The 13,706-nt window shown below is 37.2% G+C and overlaps 1 protein-coding gene across 2 annotated transcripts in view; it reads right to left on the minus strand.

The window, feature by feature from the left end:
- Positions 1 to 13,293, minus strand: part of LRRC49 (leucine rich repeat containing 49) — a 38,977-nt gene extending 25,684 nt beyond the window's left edge. The window contains exons 1-8 of one of the 2 annotated variants that reach the window (XM_057371870.1): positions 13,212 to 13,293; positions 12,649 to 12,711; positions 12,063 to 12,150; positions 9,662 to 9,761; positions 8,878 to 9,081; positions 7,497 to 7,563; positions 5,302 to 5,445; positions 1,306 to 1,367 (exon numbers count right to left, since the gene is read on the minus strand). In XM_057371870.1, coding sequence (XP_057227853.1) covers positions 1,306 to 1,367; positions 5,302 to 5,445; positions 7,497 to 7,563; positions 8,878 to 9,081; positions 9,662 to 9,761; positions 12,063 to 12,150; positions 12,649 to 12,711; positions 13,212 to 13,265 — 782 coding nt within the window. In that variant the 5' untranslated portion in view covers positions 13,266 to 13,293. The remainder of the gene's footprint in view (positions 1 to 1,305; positions 1,368 to 5,301; positions 5,446 to 7,496; positions 7,564 to 8,877; positions 9,082 to 9,661; positions 9,762 to 12,062; positions 12,151 to 12,648; positions 12,712 to 13,211) is intronic. The other variant, XM_057371871.1, reaches the window with a different exon arrangement.
- Positions 13,294 to 13,706: the final 413 nt, after the last annotated feature.

Raw genomic sequence — 13,706 nt, forward strand, 5'->3', positions numbered from 1 at the left:
AAAGCAGTCAGAACACTACACAAAATACACCAAGTCCATAAAAAGACACAGCAACTTCCCTGACTGCAGTGATGCTCCCTGACAGCGAGGGAGCCAAGCTACTGCAGTCCCCTCTTCGCTCCTGCCAACCTGAGACTTTTTTTAGAAAGCAGGAAACAAAAGGCAAGTCCCAGTTCTGGAAATGATTCAAGAGAAGCAAAATGCTAACCTTCCCCTCTTCCCTATACCAATTTAAAATGTAAAATAAAAAGACTAGCAAATTAACTAAGGGAAAAGCATAAGAAAGGCTCCTGCAACTCATATCTGAATTATTTTTAAACATTTAATTGCCATGAGTATTTAAGGACATAAAATGCATTTGTACTTTAAGGACCCAAGGAACAGAGRCAAGTAGGTTGGAGCTGTCTGCAAAAAACATAATGCAGGTCAACATCAAATGTTTGAGTAGCTACTGCAATAAAAGCTCATACTAAGTACATTACAGGAAAGCAGATACCACAAGAACAGCATGGCATTTCCAGTAATCAGAACACAAAGCATCTTTCCCTATCCCACATTCAATTATTTGATTCTAAACAAAGAAAGCTGGTGGTGATCAAGGGATTAAAAAAGGACATACCAAACTAAAGATAATGCAGGCACTTTCCTTTTTTTTTTTTTTTAAATACTGGCACAAGTATAAAGACAGACTTGAAAAATGCATTAATATGAAAAGGCACAGAAAATAAACATTTATAACAAAATGCTCTTAGTTACTTGAAACTACAGAAGCCCAGCTTTGTGAGTTGAACTACTGTGCTTCTGCCATCTGGTCTGAAAGGGAGCCACAAATATACCTTTCAGACTTTATTAATACACGGACAAGTAAAATACAAGCATGAAATAATTTACCCATAGCAAGCAGAATCTGACTCAGCAGTTTGCATAACTCCCTAAATACAGTGATGGAATGTTAAATATAAAYTGTACCTTGCATAACAGACAACTAGGTTAACAGAAAAACAACATTTATGTGTATTTACAAAACCACTTTTCATTTTGACCACTATAAACAGTATGATCATTTTTTAATTAAAAATAAGTTTCTTGGTAGAATACTCATAGTACAACTACATTTAAATCCAAAGGGCTACAAGAATTTTTATGYTTAAAGTAGAAAATACTCAATGTCTTGATTATGTTTTTATCAGTTACATTGGGGGGGAACAGTATCTGTACTCACAGTGTTTGAATTTAAATTTTCAAAAAATACAGCTCTGGGATACTTCAAATTATTGATAGGAAGTAAATTACTATTCCCCTTACCTAGATATATTGTTGAAGCTGAGGAAGAGACGCTGGAGACAGGGCAAAGTATCCACATCTTTCTAGAAGGAAAAGATAGGCATAAATTCAGCAGCTGGAACTGGCTCTTGAGCCTCTTTACTCRGCCTGATGAAATGCTTTCATTTCTAAATGCTGTAACCTGGCTGCAACAGTGTTTTGTGTTGAACGTGCAGCTCCATCTCTCCCTAATGCAGACTGCAAGGGAGTGTTTCAGTGCAGATCCCACTCTGCAGAACACGCTGCACCACTTGCAAAGCAAATGATCTTAAAGGAAAGGAGGATACGGCTGCTGCTGCTTTCTGAACAAGCTTTTGGGAAATAAGCCAAGGTGCTGTCTCAGCATTTAAGCTGCAGGATAAACACAAAAAAAAAATTTAAAAAAAAAGCTTGCTGAAATCAGGTGTTTGAAGTGCAATACAGCAGTGCAATTCACACTGTCAAACAGCAGTGATTCTCCTGTCAGAGAATGATCTGAAGGACTCTGTCACCTTTACAACCTTAACAATTAACATTTAGAAGAGGGAATGAGTTTCCAGAACAAGAAAGTGGCAAAATTAAATTGACAATAAGGACCTTTGCAGAAACCTCTAAATAGCAAATAGCTCAAATWTTAGTAAGATGAAACATAGCAAATAAGATCAAACTTCATTTTTGAAATAGAAATCCACACCAGACAGACAGCACAGTGTGCAGTGATTCACAGACCATTCAGGCTGCACACCCARACCCTCAGCTCTAAGTCTGCRTCTCCTTAYYCTTACYCTGGCCATACTCCTAAATGAAACAKTGGACACAAACCTGGGAAAGGAGCATCAGAGCTCAGTGTTTTGATTTTAGCCTATAACCCTTCCTCCCTCCAGCAGATTTGTGACATGTCTACACAGCATTCCAGAGCCAACAGTTCATTCCAAACAGGTAAGCAAAGGCAGCTCCAAACAAGCCCCATAGCTCCTATTAATGAAACACCAAATCTAAGCTAACAAAGCTGCTGAGAGACACTGCTGGATACAACATGTGACCAAGSCTGCAGTTATAAAACTCCTGGTTCAGAGCTGTTCTGAGTCCACCCAGATCAGACCATCACAACAGAGTTACATCTGGACATTTCCTCTGTCCCTACGGCTACTCAGTGTTGAGGCCTAAAAGGGTGGGTACACGTGGTACAGGTGGATACACACATGAGGACAGGCACTATAGGGCTGTGCACAGTAATGCTTAAGCAGCAATGGTTTCAGCTCATCACTGGGGAATACAAAGTCATTTCCCCTCAAGATAAAGTTTCATAAGAAGCATGATATGCTGCTCTCTTGTAAAACATGTTGCAAGTCTCATGGGTGTGACAGCAATTGGTAGGATTGTTAAAAAAAAAGCCACCAGCTACTTCAGTTTTGATACTGTCTTATAGTGAGATGGACAGAAGCCAGGAGTTTGATCCTGAAAAGATGGTGAACACCTCAAACAGTCCTATTTCAAATCTAAGATCAAGCTGCAGATGACAAAACCCATTATTCTAAACTTCTACTGCCTCAAAGCAAAGTAGATCAGTCTTTCAAAAAAACCTATAGATTATCTTCCTAACAGAGGCCCTACCTCACAACTAGAAGGAAAGTAAGCAGATATTTCATAACTCATGGTATGTATTGATCTGTACTTCTGCTGCCACAGAAGACACTTTCTAACCATTTATTCTGCTTGCTATCTTTCTGAATAGTCAGACTCTGGATACACTTCAATCCTGTAAGATGATTCTGCTATAAACCAAGTCTCAGGACTGTGCCTGCAAAACCTGCAGCTTTGAATCAAATACAGTCCATTCTTACAAAAACACCTGGTTAAAATTCAAGGATTTTCAGTCTGCAGTGAATAGCTCAAAGACAAAAACCAGTCCCTAAACTGGTAGTCCAAGGCCAGTGGATTGTAAGGGATGATTGTAGATTGAATTGCTCAAACCAACAGCTACCCAGATGGGTAACTTTAGTTACTCAATACAGYGAACTGCAATGGGTAGAGAGTTCAGTATGAAACCTTATTTTGTTTGACAAATGAGATAATTTTTCCTACACAAGATTAATACACTTGGGGGAGATGCGGGGAAAGTATGTGAAAAATAAGGAAGGCTCATAAAAAAAATGCAAAGTTATTTAAATCAGATTAATTTTATTAATTATTTTAAAACAGCAAGCTTTTTAAAATTAGTTTAGATCCTATCATTTGAAGGAATAATCAAGTTTTAAAAGCTTGATTCATAATGCCAGCGTTGTCATAGTAACCGAGTAACTAAAGCACAGCAACCAAATTCTTTTTAGGAGCTTAGGAGTGAATATTTTGCAGCTCAGTAATACATCATAACAATATCATGATTAAAATATCTCCTCCACCTGTACAGTCAATCATATGAACTTAAAGTTCATCTTAAAGAAATATAAGCCCCCTCCCTCAGCTACTCAAGTTTTCCAGAAATAACCTATCTTGGATATTCTTTCCATAGAATGATATATTTCTTTCCATATCTCTGCATTTTCAGTAATTTCCTATTGCAGCAAAATCTGAATTTCCACACATAAAAAAAAATGTATCTTTCATTTTAAAAGTAAAACCAATATAAAACAAATATAAAACACATGCACATCATTGTACACAGAGAAAAAGACAACATCAATAATTAACATAAGAAAAAATATTTTATTTTAGGATCAATATTTACTTATAGACAGTATAATGTAYAATAGATTTAAACAGAGTTAGTGCTGTACTTGTTAAAACTACCATTCAATGAAAAACAAAAAAATCCACACTCACAAAACTGTATTTTATTAGAATTTAAAAAAATTAAAAAAAAAACTACAAACAGCAACAATACTCAAAAAAAAACCCAAAAACCAACAAGCAAAATAAAGTGTTTCCCTGAAGTGAACATAATCTTCTGAAACATTGGCTCTGCCAGGAAATAGTAACACATTGAGATACAGCACTGAGTCCAAGTCTGTAAGTCACTAATTTAAATTTCATGCTGACTCTCCACTTGTGACAGCAGAAACGAAGCAGAAAATACAAGCTGCACCTGAGAGGAGCGGGAAGGCAGAGGCTACCAGCAAAGAGAATTTTTGGTAACATCACTGACACAGGGGAAGGTGCAGCAACAGAATCAGCAGTGAGCAGACATTTCTTATTTTTGAAATGTAAAAACAACTCCTATTTGGCAAGTAGCAGAAATTCAAGAAAAGAAAGGCTCAGCAGCAGCAGCAGGAGACCAAGAATTAAAGAATCATGCAGGCCAGAAAAAGGTAGCCATCTAAGTAAACTGTTTTATTTTAAAAAACTCTTGTTCAAATAATCCACTTGCCATACCTGAACTAAGCTCCAATTGCCAGGTGAAAAGCTCAATTTTTAGAGTATGAAGACTTAAAATGCTGGGTTAAAACTTGCATTGAGAAACTCTGCTCTTACAATCAATACCTATTGTCTTGGTATTTGCCCCAGCAACATTAAGTTGAAATTTAAAATGTTCTGATGGTTTAGCCAACCTAGAGAAATTAAGAGGATTAGTTTCTAGAGCACAAACTTGTATAGAAGAAGAGTATCTAWATTTGTATGTTAGAACCACAAAGCTTTTTTAGAACCTCTTCCCTCCACTAGAGAAACACCATGAGCTTTCAAGATTTTAAGCACTACAATTCATCATGGAATCATAGCATCATTTGGGTTGGAAGGCACCTTTTAAGGTCTAGTCTCCCTGATCACATTTAAAGAAAATAACACCAAATTTGAATGTGTTTGTTTCACTTTTATGTTGTAGGATTAAGCATTGCAGTGGAACAACATAAGCAACACAATATGGGGAAACACAAGATCCCTCAAATCTGAAACACTGAAATGGTTTAAACAAGTTACAGTAATAGGGCATTTTGTCAAAAACAAGGAAAAAGAAATGAAAAAGAGAAGAGAAAAGAAAAGGAGAAGAGTTTTGCTCCTTACTATAGTGGAGACTTGATTATGCCGGAGGTTGAGCTCTGTGAGCGAATCCAGGCCATTCAGGTTTTCTACAACAGTTAGGAGGTTTCTGGCAAGGTTTAACACTCGCAGTTCACTTAAATGACCAATGTTTTCTATTTTAGTGATCTGTGAAAGAGGTAAGGTAGCCATTATTTAACAGTTGGAGAATGTCCCATTTTGTTGGTAATTTCCATATATACATACACATATTTGTGTCCCYGAAAGTCTGTGACTGGAATATGCTGTTGTAAGAAATATTTCAGCAATTTCTCAATTTAAAAGTATACAAAAGTAGATAGAAAGACCAAAATTAAATGTATCTTAAACCTACTATTGATTCAACTGCTAATTAAACTATCCATTTATGTGTATTTTATATAAAAACATTACAGGAAGAGGAACAGAAAATACTACTATTTGGATGAACATATTTAGACAGAGAGACCTATCAAAACAACCCCAAGAGCAGAGGGTTGGCATGAAGAGCACAGACCTCTGCTGATGTCTGCCCAGCTAGAATACCAGTCTAGAATATTAATCCTGGTATTTTACTACCATTGCAAAGATAATGATTTAATCAGCAACATATAGAGACACCCTTTACCGCTTTGCTGAGCTATAAGATTAGCTCTACTGATTTGCCTGTTTCAATTATGCATGCACACAGGAAGGCACACCAGCTTTTCTAATGGACTATTAAGTAAGGAACAATACAAACTATTATCACTTCCTTTTGGATGTTTCAAGTAATACTTTGATAATACCAAAAACTAATTAGTACACAGGACAAAGCCTACTCGTACACAGAGAATAAAAACATTATTTTATTTTCTCATTTGCTTATATCTTTGAATACCTTGCTATGAAATAGAATTCAGAAAAAGACTTATGCACCACATAACCACTCATCAATACTAAAATTGCACAAATGAAAGTTGCATCTTTACAAAAAAAATTGAGATTAATGAAAAGAAGTTTGTGCCTAAAAAAAACGATTTCTCAAAGACTGGGGGAAAAAGAGAACTTAAACAGAAAACCTTACATCTCTTTGAACTAGAAAGGAAGAGTAAGGTAACTTTATTATGCAAGGTAAGTTCATAGTCTTTATTTGTCTTGACATGAAAAATAACTAAATCCACCAAAAAAGGAAATAAGTAACTCAATTTCCTAACATTTGTGCCCTTCACATGTACATTTATAATGAAAACATTCTGAAAAACAAAATAACTTACTATACTCCAAGATTTAACATTACTTCCTGACATGGGGTRATTTGTTAATTTGTTTCTCATAACAAATCAAGGTAAGCCTATCACTATGAAGGTGATCTARAAATAACCAGCAGGGCATTATGCCMAGAACTCCCAGTAAAGTTGTAATTATTGTGAAGAGGGTTATACAGATATTTAAAGACAAAAAGTCAGATCTACATCACAATCACTTGCAATAATTGTGCAAGACATGTTTCATTTCCATTAGTGATTCCTTCATTCAAGCTGTGAAGGTGTGCTGACTGCAACAGCTSCATCTTCATTCTGCAAGTATTTTTATCAGAAACATAACCCCCTCCAAATTTCCACCAGTAATACAGAAAGGATTATAACTACATGAACACTTGTTCATGTGAATAAGTATGTTTGGAGGTGGCCAAGACTCCAAGGGCAATGCCATCATATGGTCCTRGACTGCCTCTGCCACTGTACAATGYRCACATTGTGTGACTCAAGTTATTCAAAACAGCCACAAATTTATTGCAGCACTTACAACAATAAGGCCCTAYAACACTAACTTGCTTTTGTATTTTCTTTTACATATATGTAGGGAAATTGGTTTTGTAAGATCACCAACAGTAGAATCAGCAATCAATTATATTTTAAAATGTTACATGACTTCTAAGACTGGCCACTATAACTACCCCACAACTATTTGTGGTAGGTTATTATTGTATAGGTGTGAGTGCCATTATACTCAGCTGACTCAGCATTTTATTCAAGAGACTTAATATAAAGATTCAAATAAACATCGTGATGCCTTTCATTCATTTATTGATTTCTGTGACCTCAAGAGTTGCAAAATTTGCCACCAGTTCCCTTTCACAAAACAGTACTTTGGTAAAAGACACAGCAAACACATGATGCCTACACTACAAACCAAGTACTCAARTTATTGTACTGTACCTGATTTCCATGAAGATCTAAAACATCAAGGTTTTTTAGGTTCTCCAGATTTGAGATCTTCTTTATTCTGTAAGATTTCAATTATGACAATTAATTTTTTATATTAGGTTAAAAGCATTTTTCATTTTCCAGCCAATACAAAACTTAACCTTTTTTCCTGACTACCAAGAGTAACAGAAAAATAACAAAATTTTGAACCATAAAAAAATTCACAGATAAATGAGTATGCCTAAAGACTATCACCTTCCTTTCTGACTGTCAATAATTCAATAGCAGCAGCATTTATGTGGCTCTGCTAGAAAGAAAAGGATGGAATACTTGCTCCACTGTTTAAAACAACTTCACTGTCTTAAAATTTCTCTGTCCTGTCATATTTTGTCAGATTCCAAACCTAGGCTATTRTATACCCAACAGCATCATCTACTGGCTGCGGACATTAAATGTGTATTAAGCATTTGCTTCAAGACAAATCAAAGAGCACACAAGGATCAGGCTGAAAACAAGTTGTTAACAATTGTGTCTGACGTGCAACCACTCACAAGTATGTCAAGTCCTAACCACCTCCACACCATACTTCTAAGATAAATTGCACTCAGGGTGGTTATCATATGGAAAAGAATTCCTCAAAGCACTTTAAATTTGTATTTCCCATGCCCCAGTATTTTACTACAAATAAAATTGATTTCCACAGGTGAGATTTTCAATAGGAAAGCTCTTAGCTCTAGTAACATACTGCACTATTGAAATTTATCRGTTTTTAATACAGGCTCAGTTAGGAGGTAGCTTCCTTATAATCTGCACACAACTGAAATCGGGTCACCAGCTCTCACTTCATTAATTTTCTTTATTTTCTTATGTTCAGTAAAGTCAGAGCACAACCCTTAGATGTGTGAGCAATTCCACAGATACATGTATTAAATTATTAAAATTAAAGGCTAGAGGACTAAAGCAATAAATAAGCAATAAAATGCATGACTCATCTGTCTGATATTTTCTCCAGCTAAATAAGTCAGGCAGAAATACTTCTTATAGGTTATAAATAATCAACAAATACTTTACTAGATGTGAAAAGGTATCCCACTTGCCACACAAATCTAAGAACATATATTTAATAACAGATCAGAACAGAAGATTAAAGGGAATCATGTGAAGTACTTTAGAGCTTTAGTTTTGCTTAAGAAAGGAAGTTTTGAAGARCATGACACACAAAATCCTTGTGCTTCCTCAGTGGGATCCCTGATACTTAGCAACTCTTACGGCTGGTTTCACTGGCATGACAGCAACATCACAAACTGAAAACCTTAAGTAACAGAAACAATGATAAATCACAGCTAATACACCTTGGGAAGTAGAGTGCCTTCATTAGTTTAATTATTTTTACCTGTTCTTTCCCAACAGAAGGACTCTCAGGGATCTCAAAGTTGAAACCCCACTTATTTCTTCAATCTGATTATCATATAAATCTAAGAAAACAAGATGGTGAAGATTAGAAATATTTTGGATACGAGTTATAAAGTTATGCTGGAAATTCAAAAGACGAAGGTGATCTTCCCCATCAATAATTGGGCACACTGTCAGTTTTTGCCTGGAAAAGAAAAAAGAGAATACACAATTAAGTAACAAATCAGTAATTCACCTTCTGCTCACCCACTTTGACTGAATRGAGGAAAGTATATTATCTTGGTGAAGGTAACATTAATTAGGTTTGCTAATTAAATTCCGTAGATAAGCAGTAACTCCTACCGATTAAAGAGTTAGCATGAAAACATAGTGGAAATGTTTCCAAAATTTTCTGAACACCTCTCCACTCAGAGATTTGCCTGTTASATGGAAATTACATGGAAGTTTAATATTGTGACCACACTGAATTCCAACAGATAAGGCCTCACAATTTGTTAAGTTTTCCTTTAGCTATCACCAGAACACTCTATCAGATCAGAAATCTGCCTGCCTTGGAGGACTGCTSTATGGGTATATTCATCACAAGGGCACTCACACAGAATTTCTCATGGGACACAATTCTTCCCTCAAACACACACACACACAGGCAAAACCCAACAACCCAAGCCCATCATGACTGCAGCCCTTAGYGGGGCACTGGTCATTCTGGTCCCTTTACCCCAGGAGTCTCAGGCTCTGCTGTGTGTGCTCCATCACCCTCTCACCTTTCCAGGGTAAGTCTGTCAGAGTTCAGTATTTTTTCTTCAGCAGTACGTTGCAATACAGGAAATGTTATTGATGAACTGCTCCCAAAATTTGTGTTATCTGTTAGAAAATCAGACAAAGAGTGCATGAGCTATCTCTCTGTAGATTCATTTCATGAACTACAAAAAAGCAACATTTTCCCTTCTAAAAGTAAAACATTAGATAGTACATGAAAATGCTTCTTGCCTCCATTCACTACTATGATTYATCAGTTCTTTTTCCTGCTCTTATTTGTTTACAACCATATTCCTCTACATTCTCTTTCCAAAGTACATCCATTCCTTTACTTTCTGAGATTTTCCAACAATTTCTTGTAAGCAGATATTTTGTAAATGTCTTTACTTTGATTAGAATTACCCAATGATGTTTTAACATAAGATTGTAAAATTGTTTCACAATTTCATTATCYGAACTTAAAGATGATATTAACTAACTTAAGATGAATTTAAAGACACAGATGAAATAGATGTTGATAAAACTAGAAAATAAAGCACCAAAACATTGAGTCTCACTGAGCCACAAACAAGTGCAAAGTCTTTCAAAGGCAAGCACATGCAATACCTAGTAATTATTGGTATGGTATTTCACTCCATTATCAAGAAGCAGGCAGTCCTTKAAAACAAAATTATTCATCCTTATGCATTTCATTAATAAAAGAGGAAGAAAGGGAGATTATCTAAAAATACCTACAAAATTAATCAGCAAATGTGTTCTATGAGCTTTGGTATGTTTGGAAAATGATCCACTGAAAAATATTGRTCAGAAATAGATCATTGTGCATGCACACTACCACAAAAAATAGGCTCGACTTCTATGTGCTTGGTGGGTTTTTTCCCCTCCTCCTTCAAATAATCAAATACGTTCACAGGAAAAAACATAAATTCTTTAATGAACTAGACAACTCTTTTACTACTACAGTGAGTCCATTATTGTCTGACATATACCCYGAGGTACCTATTTAAGCAAAACAATTTGTCAGCCAATTTAGAATYTTTTCAGTATTACTCTTGAATACTTTATCACCAGCTACTCTAACAACACTCTCTATGCATCCTTCAAAATCAAAACTGTTAAAGAGAGACCAAAAAAAWTTAAATCAATTAACATTGCTGCAGAAGTCTTACTTTAGTTGTGTCACAGGTTTTAAAGCCAATAAACTTAAGACCAGAAATTTAGACATCAATCTGAAACAGGACAGGATGGCAGTAAAGTGACTTTTTTTTTTCTACTGTCATTTTCCTAAAGATATGTGTAAACGATGCCCATTGCTGCTCTTTCATTAAAGAAAGATGTATAAAATCCCTCTGTTTAAATACCAATATTATATCCTTTAAAAAAAAAAAAAAATTCTACTGGGTTCCTGGCAATGGTCTGCTGACCTCTCTTAACACCCAAAGGGAGCACAAGGAAACACCTTTGGTGAGGCACCCGTTAAGAGAGACAGACTAATGAGAAGTTTCCACTGTTACCTGAAGCATGTGAACTAAAATTGTGGCTGCTTTGTCAGGGTCTGGATTTTGTAGGGTTGTGACYAGAAGTCTTGCCAAGTCCTGATAAAGAACCTGTACTCTGTTTCGACTCCAAACCCAAAAGTTCTGTCAYGCTGGATGGTACTGGGAGATAGAGCAGCTGCTCATTACACACCAAAGGACTTAATACCCTTTGGTCTCCTGCACCGRGAACAAAACCACACTGAAGACATACATTTACTCCACAAGTTGTATAATATCCCTAAAAATCAACCCATTCTAAATGGCTCCTGGCCTTCATTTTTTACCAGAATGAATAAAGAGTTGCCATGACAACTAAATTGATCTTCTGCTCTAACCAATCMCTGTTTTATGTGACAGGCAAGCAGCAGCAGCATGGCAAGAAATGCTGTTTCAAGTCTCTTCCAGTCCTCACCACAGTTAGCAGTGACATCACCAACAACTTGCTCTGCAAACCCAAGAGCACACAAGAACGAAATAAAAACTTTCTCTTAATATCAGGGCTCTAAATTAGGAACTGATCTTGTCTAAATATATTAAAATATTAAACATCCAATACAACGTTACATTAGAGAACTGTGTGGCTTTTGAGGGAAAGTACAGTAGGGCACTTGATAAGTTGTGGCTTTGTAGGTAGAAGAAAAAAATGCTCCTCCATGAGGGGGAAAAAACGAAGCACAAAACCATGTGAACAAGGCAGCAGAAGGATAGAGGGTTCAACACATAATGCAACAGTAATTACACTGAATTACTGTAGCAAAGTAGGAAACGCTGTCATTCTCACTTTTCTAATCATGATACAAACTTTCTTTCCTATTGAAACAACAAAAGAGATAAAAAAACAAACAAACCAAACCTTATCGAATATTACCTTGTGTTCCTGAGTGGTTTTTTTCCAGATCATGCTGCAGAAGTCTATTGTGGAAAGATGCSGGGTCTTTATTTATCCTGAATTCAAACTGCAACACAATATTATAAACAAATGTTAAAGTTTTCAAATGCAAATAATGTCTTTACACAGACAAATAATAATATAATCTCAGCAATAATTGCAGTTCTCAGAAAGGTACAAATTTTTTGAAAGAGAGTAAATAATTTCTCCAATAAAAGGTGTATTCATTCTTTTAAGACACAACAAATAAAAAACTTCAYTGTTGGTACCAAAATGAAAATATGGAAGTTACCAGCACATTCATATGCAGTTAACTAAATAAATACAAAACAAATCCCACCCTGTGAGGAATACTAGAATTACAGAAGAAAGAGAGGTACAGATGGAAGAACTAGAAATCATGTATGTGTATGCATATCTATCTATCTATCTATCTATCTATATATATATATATTTTAATTCAACAGATGGGTACTGGAAAGGTAATTCTTACTTGAAAGAATATGAATTTCTATCATACAACTACATTAGCTAATGTAAGTATCCAAGAAAAGGTAATAATTACTGGTTTGTTTTTTTCTGGTATTGACGAGGTCTGGATGACCAGCTGAAGACCACAATTATTAACCTGCAAGTTGGAAGAAAGGGAAATAAAATGCTATGTTTACTAAAAATATCGATACAATTGTTTATTGCAACATGGATATTGCATATGAATACAATTTCTTTTCAAACAATAAAGCCATTTTCAGCAGCAAAATCTGCCAAGAAAGGAACTATTTTGCAAAATATTATGAAGAGTACATCACAGCTCTAAGTAAATAACACTAAATTTTTAGTTTAAAAATACACTGAAAACAATACTTCCATAGGGATATAAGTCTCATTATGAAGAAAACACGTGTATATATTTAAATATGCCTTGTTTTTTCAAAAGGCAAAAACATGCTGGTCTTTTAACTGGATTTATGTGCGAACACAGAAACGTCTCCCAGGAGCACCGAAGCAAACGGCTCCTGCACCCTCCTCCCAGAGCATCACAGACGGTGTCGGGGCAGCTGCCACCCGCCCGGCAGCCCCGGCAGCCCCGGCAGCCCCGGCAGCCCCGGCAGCCCCGGCAGCACCTACCGGTACGGGCGCGGCCCGCGGGCCCCGGCCGCTGCGGCCCTTGCTGGGCACCATGGCCCGCTGCCCCTCGGCCCCGCGCGGCTCCTCGAAGCTCCGACAGCCCAAGCGAGCCCSGCAGCCCCGAATAACCCCGCAACCCGCACAGCCCCGCGGCGCCACCGCCCTCTTGGAAATGGCTCCGCGTTACCGCGGCGACCGCGGCTTCCGCCCCGCCCGCCGGCTGGGGCGGTGCCGAGCGGCGGGAAGGCGTGAGGAGATGGCTAGGGGCGTGAGGAGATGGCTAGGGGGTGAGGAGATGGCTAGGGGAGTGAGGAGATGGCTAGGGGAGTGAGGAGATGGCTAGGGGAGTGAGGAGATGGCTAGGGGCGTGAGGAGATGCGTAGGGGCGAGAGGAGATGGCTAGGGGAGTGAGGAGATGGCTAGGGGAGTGAGGGGATGGCTAGGGGGTGAGGAGACGGCTAGGGGAGTGAGGAGATGGCTAGGGGAGTGAGGAGA

Source organism: Malurus melanocephalus, unplaced genomic scaffold (assembly GCF_030028575.1).
Source record: "Malurus melanocephalus ecotype Western Australia unplaced genomic scaffold, MMel_1.1 scaffold_160, whole genome shotgun sequence".
Classification (NCBI taxonomy): Eukaryota; Metazoa; Chordata; class Aves; order Passeriformes; family Maluridae; genus Malurus; species Malurus melanocephalus.